Below are 19,839 nucleotides of genomic sequence, written 5' to 3'. Positions count from 1 at the left end.
TAACCCTTCTTGAAAGTCTTTGTCTAATTTGCCATTTGTATCATGGTTTGTGGTGGTGGCTATAGAAGATTTCTGTTTTTTTTTTTTTATCTGAAGAGAAACAGTGACTTGTAGGCTATCTAGAGAAGAGGTACTTGAAGTTCATACAGAAAATATTTGTGCTCTCCATGATAACAGAACATGGAGGGTTATAAGATCTGATTTGCATCACTGGGGGAAGGTGGGGAGTGTAGACGCTCTTGAGCCATGTCAGCCAGGTCTGTGGCTGAAGATTTGCACCAGGATATATAGTTTTCATTATATAACCATAAACACTATTTTGAAAAAGTCTAAAGTGCTTTATATTTCCATGTTACTTTTATGGGCTTGCTCAGAGTAATCTGCCATCTGGTATTTTTTTCACACAGGGCAGAATGAGGTAAGGGGGGGAGAGATGCTGACTGCTTCCATGCTGTTGCTCAGCTTCCGCTGTGGGAAATGTAACACCTTTCCCCTTTCTTTAATGCCCAGCCTGGCTCGTTTCATGAAGCTCTTCACAGTAAAGTCAGAGCTGACTCTCAAGGCCTGCTTTTTGGAATAGTTAAGAAGCAGCTTCCTTGTAGTGTGCTGGGAAAAAAAATGCAGTGAAAGTCATTCTGATGACAGCTAGAGGGAAGTAATAACATTCTTTGCAGACTTACATGCAAAGACTAAGAAAAATAAGTGCAAGAACTGTACAAGTGAGGGGATTGTATTCAATGCTTGAGTGCTACATGCCTGTAGGAAGTCTTACATTTATAAATACAGGGGTCAAACAGAGATTTCCATTACCAATTGCTTTTAACATTAGCTGAGTGGTGATTCCCTTCTTTTTTCTTTTTTTTTTCTTTTTTCTTTTTTTTTTCTTTTTTCTTTTTTTTCTTTTTTCTTCTTTTTTCTTTTTTCCTTTTTCATTTAACCCTATTTCTGTTCTGCTTTGCTCTCTTCTGTCTGGACTAAGCTGTGCAATGTATGTGGTAAGTGCAGAAGAAAGGGGGGAGCAACCTTGCAGCAAAATGAGTTGAGTTGATCCTGCCACAATTCCTGTTTTTCCCTCTAAATAATCAAATTAATTAATTAGTCATTGCTCTGGGGAAGTTCTCAGCTTCCTGCTGGCTGTACTGACTTACAGGGCTGCTCTTGATTCCGCAGTCTCCAGCGCCAGCGTCTGACCTCAGCACAGCTCCCAAGCCTTTCGTGCTCTTGGGGAGGCCGTGGCAAAGATGCATTTGTGCCTGGGCTGCGTGCAAAGCTAAAGCCCTGTACAGAGCTTGAGGAATGTTAGATTACCCTTTTTCTTCCAGCCCCAGTGGCTGATGTGAGCATGCTCCGTGCATGCATGGCACTGGCTATTTGCCAGGTTTAGAGTAATTTTTTTTTTTTTTTTTTGAATGAGTGAGTGAATGAATGAATGAATACCTGATTAAGTTAATGAAGCTGAGCCAATGGTGGGAGGGAGCGACTTGGCTGCTGCCTGCTCTAAGAGATCTGGCAGCACATTAGACTTGCATAACGCTTTATAGCTCCATGCTGCGCTCCATATGAGCCACAGGAGAGGGCTGCAATAATTACTCGGCTCTCCGATTGAAACCAGCTGCAGGTAGCTAGTCATCCTTTTGTCCATTTCACTGGTGTCGGGAGTCACTTGTCTTGTGCCGTGGATTTCCAGGGGCAGATGGGTAAGGTGCTTTCACAGAAGTGATCACAGCGGTGAGAAAGCATGTTCGTGGCTCAGTGGCTTTTACAAAAGGTCCATTCAGGTTTCCAAGCTGCGGTTCACTGGACCCACAGGTTCAATGCAGGAATTATCTTAGTTCCTGAGTTCAAAACTTCTATATAAATAACCTTGATGGGAGCTGTGTGATTTTTTGTTTTCTTGTTCTTTCTTCACTTGGCTGGGAAAAATAGAGCAAAAGGTTTTCTTGTATCTGTTTTTTTTGTAAGTAAAGTAATTTTTAAATCCTCAGAGTTCTTTTTGATTGTTGTTTAAAGCAAGTTTTTTCTGGCAGCCCAGGATGGCACATACCTTTGTTTCTCACATACTTAATTTAAGAGTACTGGCACTGCCTGTTAGCACACCGCCTTCATTTGTCAACGTTCCCTGCTTGAGAGCAACGATGATGGTTTGCATTCTTAGTTGGAACGGGTGGGTTTTTTAATTGCAACAGGAGCTTGTGACTGTGGAACCTGCTATGTTTGTATAATCCCGCATTATTTCATTTTCTTTTGATTGTTTTCTGTGTTGCTTAATCAGAACAGTTGGGGCAATCTCACTCTCGCCATGCTGGCCTCAGTCAAGTGACACTGGTGATGGATTTGGGCTCTGTGCCCATTTTGTCTGCTTGCCATGCTCCCCATTAAGCAGGAGGGAGGCTCCCTACAACACTGAGTCAGGAAGAAAAACTAGTCACTTGGTTTTGTGGGCTGCAGGGCCTGGGGAGACATTTCAGGGAGAGAGGAGGTGCAGAAGAGTTGATCTGACTTTTTCTTGCCTGTGTGTATTCCTACATACACTGACCCCTACGACATTGCCTCTACTGAGATGGTCAGCTCAGCGTCTGTGCAGGATGAGTGGGCAGTGCTGCAAGCCACGCCTGAATGTACCTGACCTGAACAAAGAAGAAAAAAAATAAAGAATTAGAGAAAAAAATAGGTGCCTGAGGGGGGATGTTTAACTCGCTCTCTGTCTGCAGCACTTGGGGTATGTGCTGTGTGCCTCGAGACCAGTGTGAGCTGCTGGCTTTTCTGTTTTGTCAGTAGTGATGGTCAGTGATCCTGATTTGGGAGGGCACCAAGTGTGTGCTGAGGCAGTGAGCAAGGGCTGGTGCAAAATGGCTTCAAGTTAAAGCTTTGCTGAATGAAGTCTGAGAGAAGGCAAGGTGCTGGAATCCATTTCAAGGGGAATTTAACATCAGTTCATGTTTCACATTTTACAGATGGACTAATTATAGTCTAATTTTCTAGCACGTGGAATCTACCAGAGTAGCAGTCTGCAGGGAGGACTTCCAAGGAAAGGCACTGAGCATGCAGATGTCTTTTACAAATCTGCCCCTAAAGCCATGCTCTCACACCATCCCCTTATCAGCCAGGCTTAAAGGCACACTCCTCCCCGTGAGCGCCTGTGCTTATCTGTAAAATGGCTGCTCTGAGTTGGCTGCTGCTTGCTGGTGTTTTTGGCTGGATCTTCAAAGGGGTGAAACGCCCCCGGTTTCTGTAATTTTTCGTGGGGGTCTTACTCAAGTCTCCTGGCAGCGAAGCCAGGCGTCTCTCTTAATTTGTTTTGCAGAAGATGGAGAGAATGTTGCGAGCATTTTCAGACACATGGAAGGAGACCTGTGTGACATATCTGCAGTACAAATGTGTTCATACAGGCATGACAGTTTCTGTCACAAGTTAAAATGAGTGGCAAGTGGGTGTCGCTACGTTTATAGTCACTCGTGAAATTTTCAATGGAAAATTGTGTAGGCAGCTCCATTGTAGCTGCATTGTAGGCACATTTTAGATAAATGAAAAACATCAACAAAGTAATTTCTGTATTAGCCTTGTTTATAAATGAACTCTATTCACTCATTTAAACTGCAGAAGCGCCTCTAGGGGATGGGTGTGAGAGTAAAGGGTGTCACTGAGCACTATCAGATGTCCTGCAGAGCAGGAGATAAAAGGTTGGATGCTGCGCTGGCCACTTGTGGAGTTGCATAGGTGGGATTGCCCTTTCCATCCTGGTGTCGGTGGGGTTGAAGGAGCACTTTAATATACGTGTGTTTGCTCCACGGCTTTTGTGCTGCCACGACAGACTCTGGGTGTGTGTGAAGTGGAATGCTGACTTCCCGAGCATCTTGGGTTGGTGCTCCTCATGTCCTGGCACAGGACTGCGAGGCCTGGGAAACAGGACTTCAGAGGGGTTTGGCAGGCCTCTGTCAGGCTGTAAAGGCTTCAGTGTGGCATGGTGGTAAATCATCAAGCTGTTGGAACAAGCTCCAGCATCACAGCTGGATCAGTCCTGCATGTGGACCTATGCAGCTTGCAGTCAGCCTGAGCTGAGACCCCCCCAGCTTGAGCAGCCCTAGAACTTTCCTTTGTGGCTGCAGATGGAGCTGCTTCTCTTAGGGTCATCTGAGGTGCACTTTCTGCTGCGCAGCTGAGAGAGAAAGCTGTGCATCAAGCTTTACACCCTCAAATGGCTTTGCCCCAGGGCTCAGACCCTCACTTAGCAGTTATGTCCTTTCCCTTCCTCCATAGAGGCAGAAAGCTCTGGAGTCCACCATTTCAAAAAAAACCTCACTATAATCAGCACTGTCAGTTCATGCATTTTTATCTGTGGATATCTGATGCTATTTCACAAAACTCCGGTTCCTGGTGTCACATGATGAGATGGGAAATTCCACGTTTAGCTAAACTAGTAAACTTGCAGGGAAAAGCTAGAGACCTTGAGCCTGAAAGACCTCATGCAGCAGAAGGGCGAGTTAAAAAAAGAAGTAATAATAATAATAGTAATAATAATATTTGCCTTTATAATTTCAATAAATCTTCTATTTGTGAACCAGTATCGTGTGTTTCAGAGGCAAGAAGCAGGGCCTGACTTCCTGATACCTGAGTGCCCAGGTTTGGCACTGCAAGGTGGGGGATTTCGGTGCCAGAGAGAGAGGGTGCTGCCCTTGGGTGGACTTGGGAGGGTGGCAGGATGACCAGTACACCCAGCACTCCAATGGCAGCCCTGCCGTAGGATCAGCTTGCAGCTCTCGGAGGAAATGCTTCCTTGCTTCCAGCCTCCTTGACATCTTGTACTTCGTCCTCTGGTACCACCTCTCTGCAAAGCATGCTGGAAGAGGAGGGATCACCTTTGCTAAAAGCTTTTTTCTGTATAAACAAAGGATGTAGGCAGCCGTGAATCTGCTTAAATCAGCTGTAGTACTCACAGTCCTGCAAGGCTTATGTGTAGGTGCATTGCTGTGTGTGTGCACAGAAAGGACAGAAAGGTCTGCTGCATAGCCAGAGCACAGAGTGACTTTTACACATGCTGAAAATAAGGGCATCTCTTGTGTTGCAGAACAAAGGGATAGCGCCCAGATGATCTGATGGCAGAAACCTGCAAACTTCTGAAAGTTAATGTCAACTCTTCATTCAGCAGTTAGCTTAACTAAAACCAAAGAAAATTCTAGCACCATGTTCCTGTGCAGTTCACCAGCACCTTCCAGGCAAAATAACTACGTGTCCCTAAGCACATTCTAACCACAGTAAAACAGGAGGCATGTGCCTGGCTTAGAACATGTACATCTCTCCTTATCCTCAGAATTCAGGGTAAGTAGCAGAAACAGACAGCTAATGACTGGAGTAGCTTTCTAATGATCAGTTTGTATCACCCGTGTTTGTGAATGGCTGTCCTGGGACTCCATAGTCTGTCCGTCATTTTGGGAATATGTTTTACACTGTTTTTTCCTTCTAAACATTCTTTTCTCAACTGTGGTACCTACCATGAAATTCATGGGAATGTTGAGCCTTTGGGCGTCTCACATCTGGTGATGTGCTCACTGGGGTTTGCTCATATCTCTTGCTTTTTGTCTTGTGTGGAGTCTTGTCTCATCTGACTGGGGAGAGGAAGGACGTGCAGAACCGCTGCTCACTGTGCCGAAACCTGTAGCAATTTGCTGTGGCAGATTCCCAGAGGTGTAATGAGAGCGAACACTGCAGTGGACAGTCTGTCTTGTGGATGCGGTGTTATCAGGAATCCTTTCATTTTTGGGAGGAGAATTTCAAATTTTATTAGAGGTTTTCATGTTTCTTATTAATGGATCTCTGCAGTTGGCCCTCCCGGGAATTCTGCCAGGGAGCTGTAAAATTGGTCGGGTTGGACAATAAACTCCTATAGCTGTTGTTGGCGTTCGCTGAGCTGCACATGGCAAGGCTAATGGAATCTGCAGCAGTTACAACCATGAATATGTAGCTGGCAGCGGGCAGGCTGTAGAGCTGGGGGGAGAAAGCTGGCGTACAGATCTGAGAGCCAGAATGCAGCTGCGGAGCCCTCTGCAGTGTGTCTGTCTTCTCGTCTCTGAATCTGATCCTGCAAGATGCCAGCCTCCTTGGAGGGGAAGGGAGAGGTGGGATGAAGTGCCTCCCTTCTCACTCATTTCCAGCGCTGCCGAAATTACTCACTCGTGATAGGATGGGCGGGTGATTTGGGGCGGGAGCATCAGACTGCGCTGCTGCATCTGCCCGGTAACACCCCAGACACAGAGCCGCGTATCAGGCTCCACTCTGCGAATGTTGCATTAACATCTACATGCCAGGCAGGGCATGTATGTCGGATGGAGGAGAGACCCAATTTTTTTAGTGCACAGATAAATGTGAGAGTTTGCTGGTCGTACCTGGAGCTGGAAAGTGGAAGTTGAAAAGTCATAGTACTCCGTGTGTTTACTAGGGTTTGGAATCAAAGGAGCCTTTTGACAATAAGTGACTGCTTTTATTGAATATCCCTGAAGTTGGAAGCTGTCGACTGCCCCCCTTGAGTGTTTGCTTCTTGCACCAGTCGTTCCTCCTGGTGGCACATGATGGTGTGAGCTTGTTGGCAACTGCAGAAAAGTCAGGGACCGGAGAAGGATGAGGGACCAGATTTTCGAAGGAGGTTTAGAGACCCAAAAAAGGCTGCTAGCTGCACCAGGGGACGGAGAAAGTGCCTGATTTCTCAAGGCAGTGAAAGTCCCGCCGTTTGCATAGCCAGGTGCTGCTGTGGCTTGTGGTCCTGGCCCCAACTTCTCTGCACCCCAGGACTCAGTCCTGAGTGGTGGAACACAGCATGTCACTGTGTGTTGGGACACTTGCGTTGCTGGTTTTACCTTTGCTGCAGTGAACTCCAGATAAATAAAGAAGGTCAGCATCTGAAGCTAAAATCCAATATCCTGTCCTGAGTTTTAAATTTATTAGATGAAATAAGTAGAAAAATGCTATTTTGGGAAACAGAGAGAGGTTTAAAGTGCCTTGCAAAGAGACACTGGAGTTCGGCATGAAAATGCACATCCCGAGCTCCAGTGAGCATTCCCTCTGGGACCAGAGCAAGCCCAGATGGTGACTCCTCCAAGTGATTATTTTTCTGCCTTAAGCCTTTCCAGGAATTTGAGTGTGGGCAGACTGCCAGCGGACACTGGCTGTCCAGACAGTTTAGCAATGTTCCATGTGTACTCACTGCCAGAGATACCAAAGTCCAGCTGCTCTCCCTGATCTCTTTGTCCCTTTTACCTTCCCAGCCATAATTACACATGCCTGCACGCACGCACGCACTTATGTCACACACAGGAGCAAAAAATCACCTGGTGTTTCCTGCTCGTTTGCATATCTTACATACAGTGACTGACAGCTCTAAAGTTAAAGAGAAGGCAAGGCTTCAGAGTCAGGGAAAAAAAAAAGAGCATACAATTAACAAACCCTGCGGCACACCACAGAAGGCAGACGTTCATCTTTCTAGGACAGCCAGCAAAAAACTGTTTAACCGGGTCTTGTACCTCTTGCCTCTGAGACATTCTTGTTTGGGTTGTCTCCCTTTCATTGCTTCCCAAGCAAAATCAGTCCTGTCTTATCTTTACTGTTGCTGGAACTTGAATTATGCTGAAAAGTTACCGTTTTACTTTTAGGTCTTGAAATAGAAGTAGGCTGTTTTGTGCTGCGCATTTGCATTTTTTGCAAATCCAGTCCTATGTTTGTTAAGAGTTCAAAGTCTCACTGTGAAATGCTTGGGCTTGGAAAAGTGGGGCGGTATTCACTGCTCTATGGCTGTCTCATCCCTTGTCTCCATTAAATTTATTCATTCCTCCTGTGTTCTTCAGGAGATTTTGGGCAGCCCTTTTGTTACTGGTAAAAATGAAGTCAGCCATCTGAAAGATTTACACAAAAAAAAACCAAAATGCAAGACCTAAAAGAGTTAGTATTTGGTATTTTTGGAGGATGTTAGGTTTGGCATAGGAGACCACCCAAACCTCAGTGGTTCGGTGTTTTTTAGCAGAACAAAATCTTTGCTTCAACTCCTGCATAATGAAACTTCACCGCATTTCACAGAGCTTCATAGCTTCACTTTCAATGCAGAGAAGCTGAACCCAGATGCCTCGAACTTTTGGAACCACTGCTTTTGGGGAGCCTAGTTTACTCATCGCAGCAAAAGAGCCTGTCCCTATTTGGTCCCATGTATAAGCTCTCTGCTCTGTTACAGGCAGGGAAGCCAGCCCTCTGCTCCCAGCTTTTCCCTGTGGGAGCGTATTTAAATTCTGGATTTGCAGTTCATGTTCCAGGGGAGATTGGAGGGTGGTCCAAGTCCAGCACAAGCTCTCTGTGGCAAGGGGAGCAGGATGAGCACCCCATGTTGAGGACATCCCCCCCTGGGCAACTGCCTCAGCCAGGATCTGCTGACTTATCTACCCAAGCCGACTGCCCAGGGCAGAAGGCTACAGAGAGCTAAAGTTAACCAAGGATGACTGCGCAAATGTGAGCTCGGCGGTTTTATTTTTAGTCGAACTTAAAAAGAAAAATCTGTAAGTCATGTGTAATATAATAATTTTAGCTGTTGCCAAGACACACTGAGCAACTGTTAGGAGGAGGGGAAGGCCCATGCTGATTTAGCAGGGACCCTGTCTCCTGGCTGCCCTCGTCGCTGCGGTCGCAGTGCTGAGGTGATGGCTGACAGACCAGGGCAGGTCAGGATAGTGCCTGGGCTGCTGCACCCTAGGCGTCACCGGCCCTTGCACATCCGAAGCTGCCCTGAGTTCTTTCATCCTCCCTATCTCCTCAAAGCCAGGGAATCTACACTGAAACAGTGCTTTATCCCCCTCCCCCAGCTCTCGCTATTGGTGTTTCGTTACTGTTTATCAATATTTAAAGAATGGAATAATTAACTTAAGACTGATTGTATCAAACCATTAGAAGGTTTGGACTTTTCCTGCAGGCTTACAGTAGCTTGGAGGACCATAAATGTAAAGAGTGCTCTTAAAGATAGGTTTAATCTGAGTCTAGTGTGTCTTCAAAGTACTTCATACACATATAAACATCAGGCTTATTGTTCATTAGAAGCGAGGGAGCAGGGAAAGAAATCCCCCAAAGGAATATTACTTGCCATAAGATAAGTATCATTACTGCTGCTCAGCATTCCCTTTAAAGTGGGCGATATCCTATTTCCATCTTCTTTCACATTGACTCTTAGTTCTTTCTCTCTCTATTCTTCTTACATGCAATGCATGCTTTTTTTGTTGAGCTGCTGCTCATGCAAGGTGCACAGTTTCTCATCACGCATTCTTGCACAATTTTCAAAACAGCCAGAAATGCAGATGACAGGTGGTGGCTGGACAGGGGCTGAAGAAAAGTTTCACTCTCCATGACGTTTGATTAGGCAAGGCTAGGTAAGTATCAGGAAGTTAGCAAATGTTTTTTAGTTACAATATTTTCCTTAGCAGGTAATAGAAGAGTTAGGGAGACTTTGTTGCCTTTGGGTGAATTAGGTTATGTGGAGGAAGCAACTGTTTTGCTCCAATAGTAAAATCCGTGAGTTTTTACAGTGGTGGGGGGCTCATGATTTGGATCAGGAAACTCAAACATGCTTTTCCAAGCAGTTCTGGTGTTCCCAAGGCTGAGTTTGCTCGGTGTTTGGACCTGTGGCCATGGCTATGAGTGTGGTACCCACAACCTCTGTGGTGCGGCAGTGACTAAGAAACAGTTGGATCCTGCCGGAGATGGATATGGTGCCAGCATCCGGCTGTGGCCTACCTGTGTTCGGCAGGGAGCATCTTCCAGCAGAGAGTCCTGCCTGGGCACCTGAATGTGAGGTGTCAGTAGCAGAGGGAGTTCAAAGCACTAGGTCAAAAAAACCCCACCAGACATCAGAAACCTGGCTCCAATCCATCCCTGGCTCTGTGCTGCTGCTGCTGTAAATAGATTGCGTGGCGGAGGTTCATTGCCAGGCTGGGAGATGGAGGGCACGTGTGCCTGTAATGAGCTGTGGTGTGGAGCGGGGACAGGAGGCAGCTGCTGCCTCCACAGCCCTGCATGGTGTCACATGAAGTCACCCTGTGGGTGTCTCTGGGGTTCAGGAGTTACCCACCACCTTCCCTCTGCACCACTCACAGTGACTTGTTGCTAATGTGAATATTTTGTGTGTGCCTGTTCCTCAAGGCTCCCTGCTGTGCTCCCATGTTTTTTAGGACACGGTAGGGTGAAGGTAATGTCATCATTGCAGAGGAAGAGGAGGCTGGAAGAACAAACTGGGCACCATAGATACATGGAGGGTTTTCATACAGGAAGGAGAACAGGCCTTGGGAAACAAATGACTGCTGCTAAATGTGGCGGGTTATGACCAGATTGTTTCTGATATGCCTAAATTTTAAAATGTTTTCCTGATGCGTTAGAAAACATGCCCAGGATTTTTCTGCTGTTTACAGCACAGCTGTCAACTGTTCCTTGACATGAGAGGGGCAATGCCTGACCATTTAATTTTTTTTCCCAGAGGTCTTTTTCCCATTTGCTGATTCGAGGTATCTGCTTATTTGTTTTCATTTCTCATTGCTGACGATATGACTCCTGTCTCCCTTGCCCACCGTTTCATTGCAGAATCCAGAGGAGCTGTTGGAGGATCGTGCTCACAGGGAAATGATTCCTCATGAAGTCACTGGATCCCCTGCAGAAATCAAATGTGACTTTCCATTTATCAGACTGAAATCAGAGCCAGCCAGACAGTGAAGCAAGCACAGTGGAGGGGGGACGGCGAAAGATGAAATCCAACCAAGAGCGGAGCAATGAATGCCTGCCACCTAAGAAGCGAGAAATCCCTGCCACCAGCCTGCCTTCAGAGGTGAAGCCAGTCCTGCCAAACGAAAACCACCGTGCAGATAACCTGGCATGGCTCCCCAGCACACCCAGTGGCCAGGGTGGCCTGGGGGGCCGGCACCGGCCCGGGGCCACCTCCTCGGTGGATGGAGGCTTGCAGCAGGGTTTGCACAAGTCACTATCTGCAGGGCTGGACTATTCCCCGCCGAGTGCGCCCAGGTCTGTTCCAGCCTCTACCACTCTTCCCACGGTGTACTCGCCTGCCCTCTCCCAGTCAGGGACCCCCGTTTCCCCCGTGCAGTACACTCACCTGCAGCACACCTTCCAGTTTGTTGGGCCGCAGTACAGTGGATCGTACACCGGATTCATCCCCTCACAGCTGATTTCCCCAACAGCCAATTCTGCGACCAGTGCCGTGGCGGCGGCCACAGCCGTTGCGAGCACTCCATCCCAGCGCTCCCAGCTGGAGGCTTATTCCACTTTGCTGGCCAGCATGAGCGGCTTAAGCCAGCAGGGGCACAAAGTTGAGCCGCACCTGGTCAGGACGCCTGGACTGATTGCTGCTGGGTCTCCTCCACCTGCCCAGCAGAACCAGTACGTCCACATTTCCAGCTCTTCCCAGAGCACTGTCAGAAATGTCTCTCCTCCAACCATCCCGGTCCCCCTGCACCCGCATCAGACAGTGATCCCACACACCCTCACCCTCGGCCCTTCCTCCCAAGTGGTGGTGCAGTACACTGACTCGGGGGGCCACTTTGTCACCAGGGATCCCCCCAAGAAACCCGAGAGCAGCCGGCTGCAGGCGATGCAGGCCAAGGAGGTACTGAATGGCGAGATAGAGAAGAGCCGGAGGTACGGCATTTCGCCTTCAGCCGACATGGGTCTAGTCAAAGCAGGCAATAAACCAGCCCCCCATCATTACGAGACCAGGCACGTAGTGGTCCACTCGAGCCCTGCCGAGTACGGCGTGCGGGATTCCTCAGGTGTCCGAGCCTCCGTCATGGTGGTCCCCAACAGCAGCACGCCCACGGCAGACATGGAGGTGCAGCAGGCCACCAACCGTGAGACCTCTCCTTCAGCCCTCAATGACAAGGGAAGTTTGCACTTAGGAAAGCCAACCCACCGGTCCTATGCCTTGTCTCCGCAGCAGGCTCTGGGCCACGAGGGGGTGAAGGCAGTGGCCACGCTGTCCCCTCACACTGTCATTCAGACCACCCACAGCGCCTCTGAGCAACTGCCTGTGGGGCTGCCGGCGACGGCTTTCTACACTGGGACCCAGCCGCCGGTGATTGGCTACCTGAGCGGCCAGCAGCAAGCCATCGGGTACCCCAGCAGCCTGTCGCAGCACCTGGTGATCCCGGGCACCCAGTCCCTGCTGATACCGGTCGGCAGTGCGGACGTCGAGCCGTCAGGAGTCACGCCTGCGATCGTCACGTCGTCGCCTCAGTTTGCAGCAGTGCCTCACACGTTTGTCACCACCGCCGTCCCCAAGAGCGAGAACTTCAGCGCGGAGCCCCTCACCACCCAACCTGCCTACCAGGCCACCATGGTGCAGGCGCAGATCCACCTGCCTGTGGTGCAGTCCATTGCCTCCCCTGCCGCTGCGCCCCCCACGCTGCCCCCTTACTTCATGAAGGGGTCGATCATCCAGCTGGCCAACGGGGAGCTGAAGAAAGTAGAGGACTTGAAAACAGAAGACTTCATACAGAGCGCGGAAATTAGCAACGACCTGAAAATAGACTCCAGCACTGTGGAGAGGATTGAAGACAGCCATAGCCCAGGCATTGCCGTCATACAGTTTGCGGTGGGGGAGCATCGAGCACAGGTAATGGCAATGCATGGTGGGCCGGGGGGGTTGGACTGGGGTGCATGCTCTGGACCCCCAGGCCACAGCACAGCTCACTTGCTTTGGATCCACTTGGGGTTGGTTCTTCATCCATCTGTGATTCAAACTGTAGACCAAAAATCATCATCCTCACTGTGTTGGGGGAACCATCAGATCACACTGGTGATGAACTCTTGCATATAAAAAGGGCCTATTTTATAGCTGGAGAACTCACAGGAAGACTTACGTGATTTTCGTAGGTTTTGATTAAAATACAAGATGATGTAAGGAGTATGAAAGGTTACATTTTTCAGTTTGATAGGTGATTTTTACCATTCACACTAGAAAGTTCATGCTAGAATCAGATCAAAGCCTACCCTAAAGAGATAGGTAAGTCACAAGGCTGTGAATTTCCATGGCTTGAAAACTTGGAGCTGCCTGGGAATGGTTCTCACGCACGTAAGTTACTGAAATGCACTAGAGAATTTTACTGAGGCTTCGCTTGAAGGTGGTTTTAACGCTGCATGGCTCACGTAAACTCTGTGGTCAAGTGAAATTTGGAAGAAAAAACCATCTAGGTGTCTGGGCAGGCTGTGCTTCTGACCTTTTGTTTCTCTGTTTGCAAAGCAGGAAGAAAACCTGTAACTTTCCAGAGGTGTTTTTAGGTTGAGAATGAGTGCATATTGATTTTAAAGCGTTATCCTGTTGCTGTCCATTTTCTGAGCAATTTAGATTCTGTTGGTTGATGCTGGAAAGTTCAGATGTACTCTGTCGCATTTGTCTTCCTGGAGGTACTCAGTTTAGATAATCCTGTTGGAAATCTTTTTGGTTTGGTGTGAACTCTACCATCTGCACCACTGATGCTGCAGCCTCAGCACTGGAGAAGCAGAATGAGAGAGAGGGAGAACGAGAGGAACTGGACACAGACACAGTTAGTAACACACTTCAGGCTGATGGTTTGGAGGAGAAAAGCAAACAGTGATGGTACCGAGGAGCAGATCACACAGAAAATTTCTTACAGTCTCAGCAGTCTGTGGCCTGTACTTCCCCAAGTGCACATACACGGTAAATCGCTTCATGTGGCAAGTCCTCCTTCTTAAGTCAAACATGCAGATTCCCTGTGTGGGTTTGTTCATGTATGTGTCTGCATCTGCACAGCTGATTGAGGTCAGGCCTCTGGTGCTTTCGGTATAGAGACTCGATTTTTTCCCCCGCTGCTTAACTGTATTTTGCTGCATCTCAAGCATCATTGTTACAGGAACTGTTCTTGGATCAGGACCAGTTACTATAATTTGCTGTGGTGCCTTGAATAATGAATTTCAAAAGTAGCAATATCCATTCTGCAGTTTTCATCTTGCCCACATTTCTCTGCCTACAGCCAGGCCACCGGTCTCTGCACAGCAGAAGAGGTACAAATGAGCAGGTAGCATTTTGTGTTGTGTCTCGGTCACAGCCCTGTCAAGGCAGGCAATGGCCTGTAGCCCTGGGAAGAGCTGTGCCTTTGCAGGGGGTGCAGTGCCATCCTCTGGCAGAAAGGAAGAGAGTCCGAGGCTGTACAAATCCAGGGCCTGGCACACGGCTCTCACCCAGCAAAGTGTCACCTTACAGAGAAGCCTATCGGGAGTGGGCTGACATCATCACAGCCAAAATACTCCCCAGCTGTGTTTCCCACCGGGGATGCTTCCAGAATGGAGAGCGAGTCACGTAGAGATATGATTAGAACCGGGGGTTTAATTTAGGTTTCCTGCAGATTCCAGGACTTGGGTCTCTTCCCAGATCAGCTGTGTCCCTGCATAGCAGGGATGACTGCCGGTTTTCCTTCACCTTGGAGTGGGGGGAGAGAGAGAGATAGAGTGCGTTTCCACATGCTTGAAGTCTCTGTGGCCTCACCCTCAGCCTGCCGTGGCTCTCTGGAAGTATTCAGCCTTAATTGCAGGTGTGCAGTAGTCATTACTCTGTAGAAAATTGCCTGTGTGAAGAGGCTTAGTCTTCTCACTGAAAGAGCAGTACTTGGTCGCGCTGCTCTGAGCCCTGGCACTGTGGTGCTGCCGCACTGAAATAGAGCTCTTGACTCCAGAGTTCAGGGGCACAGAGCTGTGTGTGTAGTGCAGCTCCACAAAGTATTTCATTACAACTGAGTTTCAGTTGCATAAATGCTTCTGCAAAGAGGGAGCTTTTCGAGTGGTATTACCAAGGGAGTGTAAGTTGTAAAGAGTAAGCACCATACAAAAATAGTGTTGTTATCATTAGCTTTGGCTCACTTACTTACTCCTCCCAGGGATCTCTGGGAAAGTCATTATAATATTGATGAATCTGTATTTTCAGGCTCTGTGCAAACATTAGCTAATTTTCTCAGCAATTGAGGGACAGAGGTAGGAGGTTATTTTCAACTGAGCATATACTGCTGTAATGTAAACAGGGAGGCACCGGGCAGCTGCTGTTGTGTTGTGTCACTGCAAGCCCACAGCTGGCCCTCCCCAGCACAGCACTTAGGCAGAAAGGGGGCAACTTCCCTCCTTTTCCAGTCCTCTAGTCACCTGGAAAAGCCATCCCTCTTCCAGGTATGGAAACCTAGAGGAAAATCAACGCACCTAAAAGCCTTCATAACTGAAATAACTGAACTGTCTTTACCCCTGGAGAGATGCTAGGTTTCCATTTCACAGCATCCCTGCTCTGGATTAAGAAGTCAAGTATCAACTGGGCAAGAACCCACAGTCGAGCTGCTACTCCTGTGCATTCAAGGTGCCTAGAAGAGAAGACCTGTGGATCTACATCTCTTTGCAATTCCACATATTATTCTTGTAATAAGACTTTAATTGTTATTACCTGTCTGTCCTTTTGCTGCCAGGAGAATGCAGAAGCTAATAATGCAACTCCTGTGATGTTAACGTCAAAACACACAAGCAATGCAGAATAAATTCTCTGAAATGTTACATTTCAGTTTGTAATAATTTCTAAAGTATAGATTAAATGGAAGACATGAGCGTACAGTTCCTAATTTTTCTTTTTTTAAAAACAAAACCAAACCAGAATCATAACCTCTTAGAGATGGAAAAGTCCCATCACTACATCCAGTTAGTAGCCCTAAATATGTTTTTAGACCATCATCTAGTTTAGTTTTCCCCTTACATCTTTCCATGCATGCACAAACTGGTTACTTTTTCTTTGAGCTCCCCTTTTCATTATCTTTGGCACTATAACAGACACACAAAGAGATGTTGACTCATTTCACTGCTGCAGATGGAGATCTCTCCCAGCCTTCCCCTCATGTGATCTCTGTGTCCCCTGGTCACGGGACAGTAAGTCCTTTTGTCTCCAAGTGATGGGTGGCTGTGGTCTGTCCTCACATTACTGAGTTCTGGGAGTGCAGCAGATGACACAGCTCATGTGATGAAGTCGGCAGCCTGTGGTCTGCTGGACAAGAGGTGGCTTCTCTTGAGAAATTACAGGATTGCGTGAATGCGGAGAGCAGCAGCCCCTGATGTTCCAGCCCTGCCCGCCTTTGCTATAGTAACAGTGGACTGAATTGGGGTAGATGCAGCCCTGGGGGGGTGCCCAGTCAGACCATGTTGTGGAGACTGGTTCCCATGGCATGAGGTGCTGCCTACAGCCCCAGAAATCTCTTAAAGGAAATCCACTCTTGTGAAGGCATCGGAGTGCAGGGGGAACATCAGCAGTCCCAAAGTTTCGGAACATGGGAGCATGGCACTGCAGAGGCTTCTCTCTGTGAGAAGTAGAGCTTCTATTCTGTGAATCCACCCAGTTGTTTTTTTGGGCCTGAGGAGTCTTTCAGCACCCACAGCAAGGCCTTCAGTGGAGAGCTCTGCTGCTTAATTGCACATTGTTTCCAGAGCTGTTTCTTTCTCTTTGTTTCCAGCCTTCCACTCCTAGTTTCATCACATTTTAATAGTATTATGAGGAAAAACACTTAATTGGAAAATGTATGTTTACATTTATTGAAATATGGTTCACATGAACCACTTTCATTAGGCACTTTTTGCTTTAGTGCTTGTTATTTTGGTTGCAGCATGAGTCGCAAGACTAAAGTTGTTGTGTTTCTAAATGGTGGGAAGGGTGTTTCCTGGGCATCAGATCTGCCAGCCCCTAGTATCTGTGTTGCAGCTCCAGCTGGGGTTTCTTAAGCTGTCTTAAGCCTGTCTTGCCTACTAAGTTTGGCTGAGAAGTAAAAAAACAATGGGTTATAGAAAGTTGCAGATTTCAGTGGCTGCGCTGAAGAGTTTTGGGTATTTTCACTAGTCAGTGTTAAATTGGAATATAAATGTAGCCTGCAGTAGGGCCTCAGTATGCTTCGAGAGGAACCAACATGTTTGTTTCTTGCTTTATCCTCTTAGTAGTGGGTAGACAAGTTCCAAATTTCCTTCTCTCCTACAATAATTATGGCAAGATACTGGGGGGGACAGTGGGGGAAGGTTTTAAAATAAGTTTTTTTGTGTTTCAATGCAGTGGTCAGAAAAAAATTTCATGGGGGTGTTTTTACTCAATTTTCACACTTCAAAGTTCTTAAACTACTATTGCTTTTAGAAGATGCTTGCCTCAAATCCCCCTTAGCTGAATCCAGAAGCAGCCAGCTAAAACAGGGCTTGATAACCCATGAGGGAACCCATTTCAAGTCAACAGTGGTACATGCACAGTGTGACCAGATCGTGGAGATTCCAGCATTCCACCATCTTTGGCATGACCACCACCAATTCCGGCATTTGTTTCAGTGATCAACACTTCAGGCAAGTGTTTTGGGCACTACATTGAGAAAAAAAAAGCATAATGTTTTGTGGAAGTGTGTTGACATCAAGAGGAACTTGTGTGTCGGTGAGGATGATGCACACAAGCAAGTATGATTCCCACAGATACAAATAGCTTTTGACAAGGATGGAAAAGTAGAAGAAGAAGGAAAAAGAAAATGCAGCAGGCAGGCAGGCAGAAAGAAAGAAAGAGGCAAGAAAAAGAAATATAAAGGAGAAAGCTGTGTCCACCAGATGATCCATGCCTGGAGAAAGCCTACAGTTCTTGTGCAGACAGCAGTTTCCATGTCAGTCCATGAGAGATGCTGGATACTCAGTACTTCTCCCAGTTAGATTCCAGACTGAGATGCATATGTATGGAATAGAATCCCAAGCTCTGGGCAAATATTTCTGCAAATCCTGGTGCTGGAGTGTTTTTATCCAGCAACATGAAGGGATGGGGCTTTCATGGTTACCTCACTCCACTTTCTCCATAGTTCAGAGCTTAAACCAGGGCTAGTCAGGTGCCTTTCCACTGTTGCAGTGTGTGTAGTTTGACTGTTGGCAAACAGTTCTGGTTGGAAAAGGTTTAGTATGACAAAAATTGATGTAGTATCTTACGCCTCTAAACTGCTCCTCTTGAAATTCCTTGTACAGTGGCATACTATGTTGGGCAGGTGGAGTGGCAGGATAATAGATGCAGTGTTATCCGCTGGCCTAGTTGCAGAAGTACATAGCATGTATTTATAGACTCAGTAAGGTTTTTCCCAGCAGAATCAATCGTCTCATAAACAGCAGTTGGCTGCTAGTGCATGGCATGCACTTAGTCAGAGGCACTGTCAACATCCGGTGGGAATCATTGGTTTCCTGGTTCTGGAGCATCTATCTCTGAGCTGTAGGACGTTCCTGAGCAAGTCTTCTTGCCCAAAAGGGCTGTGGAGCTGGTGGAGTGTGAGGGGCCCTACCAGGGGCCCTGCTTGCAGGGAGGGCAGCTCTGGGGGTAGCAGTGCTAGCAGGGAAGTGGCAGTGGCTGGACTTCCATAGAGTCCAGCCTCCTCTGTGAGACAGACCATGCAACTTCCTCCCAAGGTTCACACTTAATATTGTGAACAAATGTGTTGGAGCACTGGAGTGCAGTGTGCAGCTCAAACTGCTTCTGTGTTGAAATGCATTTTTAATGATACAAAGCCATGCTGGGTGTGACAGCATTACTCATTCCCAAAGGTGAGAGGTGGTCTCACAAGCCTGCTGTGATGTTCCTTTTAAGTGAGTCCATGGTCCTGGAGAGGGAAGGCTCTCCAGGCAGCTGGTATACTCCATGCCTGCTGAACAGCTCGGAAATGAGGTGAGCACGTGTATTCAGGTGCTCTCCTACCCTTCTGCCCCTAGCAAATAAGGGTTACACCATCAGAGTGGGATCCTGTCCCCATGCCTGAGAAGATCTCCAGAGGACATGAGGACCTTGGGAGCAGAGCAGTGGACGTCTGTCTTCAGCATAAGCCAGCTTCTTGCAGTTGCAGACCTCTCCAGTGTGCCAGGCAGCAGTTAAAAACACATGCCAAGTTTTAAAGAAGTATTAGTCAGAATTTCCTGCTCTCTTTGTAGTGTGCTGGGGTGGGAGGAAATCAGCTCCATGGGTTGAGAGTCACATGAGTCCACATCAAGTGTTTGAGCCTGCAGTAACTGCTGGACTGCTACCACATGCAAAGAAAAGTGGGTATTTAGGTGTTCTATCATGTTGGGACCTCAAGGCCCAGCATTTGCAAAGTCAAGGAGCAGGGGTCACCCGCTGTTGGTCTGTTCTAGCTATGGCGGCTCCCTGTAAGATGGTTAGATAGGATTCCTAACCAGATGTGTCTTTAAAGTGGGGTGAAGCAGCGGGGAAAGGGACATGGTACAGAAAAGGAGACATGGTGCAGGAACCACAGGAGGAGGAGGGATGACCACCTCCCTGAGGAAGTGCAGGAGGTAAACTCAGCAGCAGAGTGGAAGACCAGGTGTGAGAAGGGAAGAAAGTGGACTAGTAACAGACTGCTGGGGGAAAGCCGGCTCTCACTTGCTGCTCTTACGGCTACAACTCCCACTTGCTGCTCTTATGGCTACAGCTCTGTACGTGCTCATGGCCTTCCCCTGGCAATCAGAGTGCCTTCACCCTTCTACGCTGCTAAGTGAATGCTTGTTTGGGCAGAGATCAGGATGACATTCCCATGATCATTTAGGAAATAGTGTGTCAGAACTGAGAGCTTCTCTTGAGCCATCCTCTGGTTGGAAAGGGTCTTCAGATTTGAATTACAGGTTCTAGGTACCAGAAGGGGATGGTGGGAAACAGGTTGCCAGACACCGAAGCTGTTTTAGCTCTTGTGCCTGTCTGAGTGGCTGGATAAAAGTAAAGCTTGATTCCTGCTGAGTTTTGTGCTATGAAATGCTGAGCTCAGAGAAAGCGTTAACAGCTGGGTGACAAGG

The 19,839-nt window shown here is 47.6% G+C and overlaps 1 protein-coding gene across 8 annotated transcripts in view; it reads left to right on the top strand.

Annotated features, from left to right (window-relative positions):
- The window catches only part of ATXN1 (ataxin 1), a 223,169-nt gene that overhangs the window by 194,577 nt on the left and 8,753 nt on the right, over positions 1-19,839 (top strand). For 7 of the 8 annotated variants that reach the window (XM_032114965.1, XM_032114932.1, XM_032114969.1 and 4 more), the window contains one exon: positions 10,597-12,637. In XM_032114965.1, coding sequence (XP_031970856.1) covers positions 10,757-12,637 — 1,881 coding nt within the window. In that variant the 5' untranslated portion in view covers positions 10,597-10,756. Of the gene's footprint in view, positions 1-9,308; positions 9,393-10,596; positions 12,638-19,839 lie in introns of all 8 variants that reach the window. The other variant, XM_032114954.1, reaches the window with a different exon arrangement.

This window comes from Corvus moneduloides, chromosome 1 (assembly GCF_009650955.1).
Source record: "Corvus moneduloides isolate bCorMon1 chromosome 1, bCorMon1.pri, whole genome shotgun sequence".
NCBI lineage: Eukaryota > Metazoa > Chordata > Aves > Passeriformes > Corvidae > Corvus > Corvus moneduloides.
Note: the sequence above shows the minus strand (reverse complement) of the source record. Positions and strands in the feature narration are given on the sequence as shown.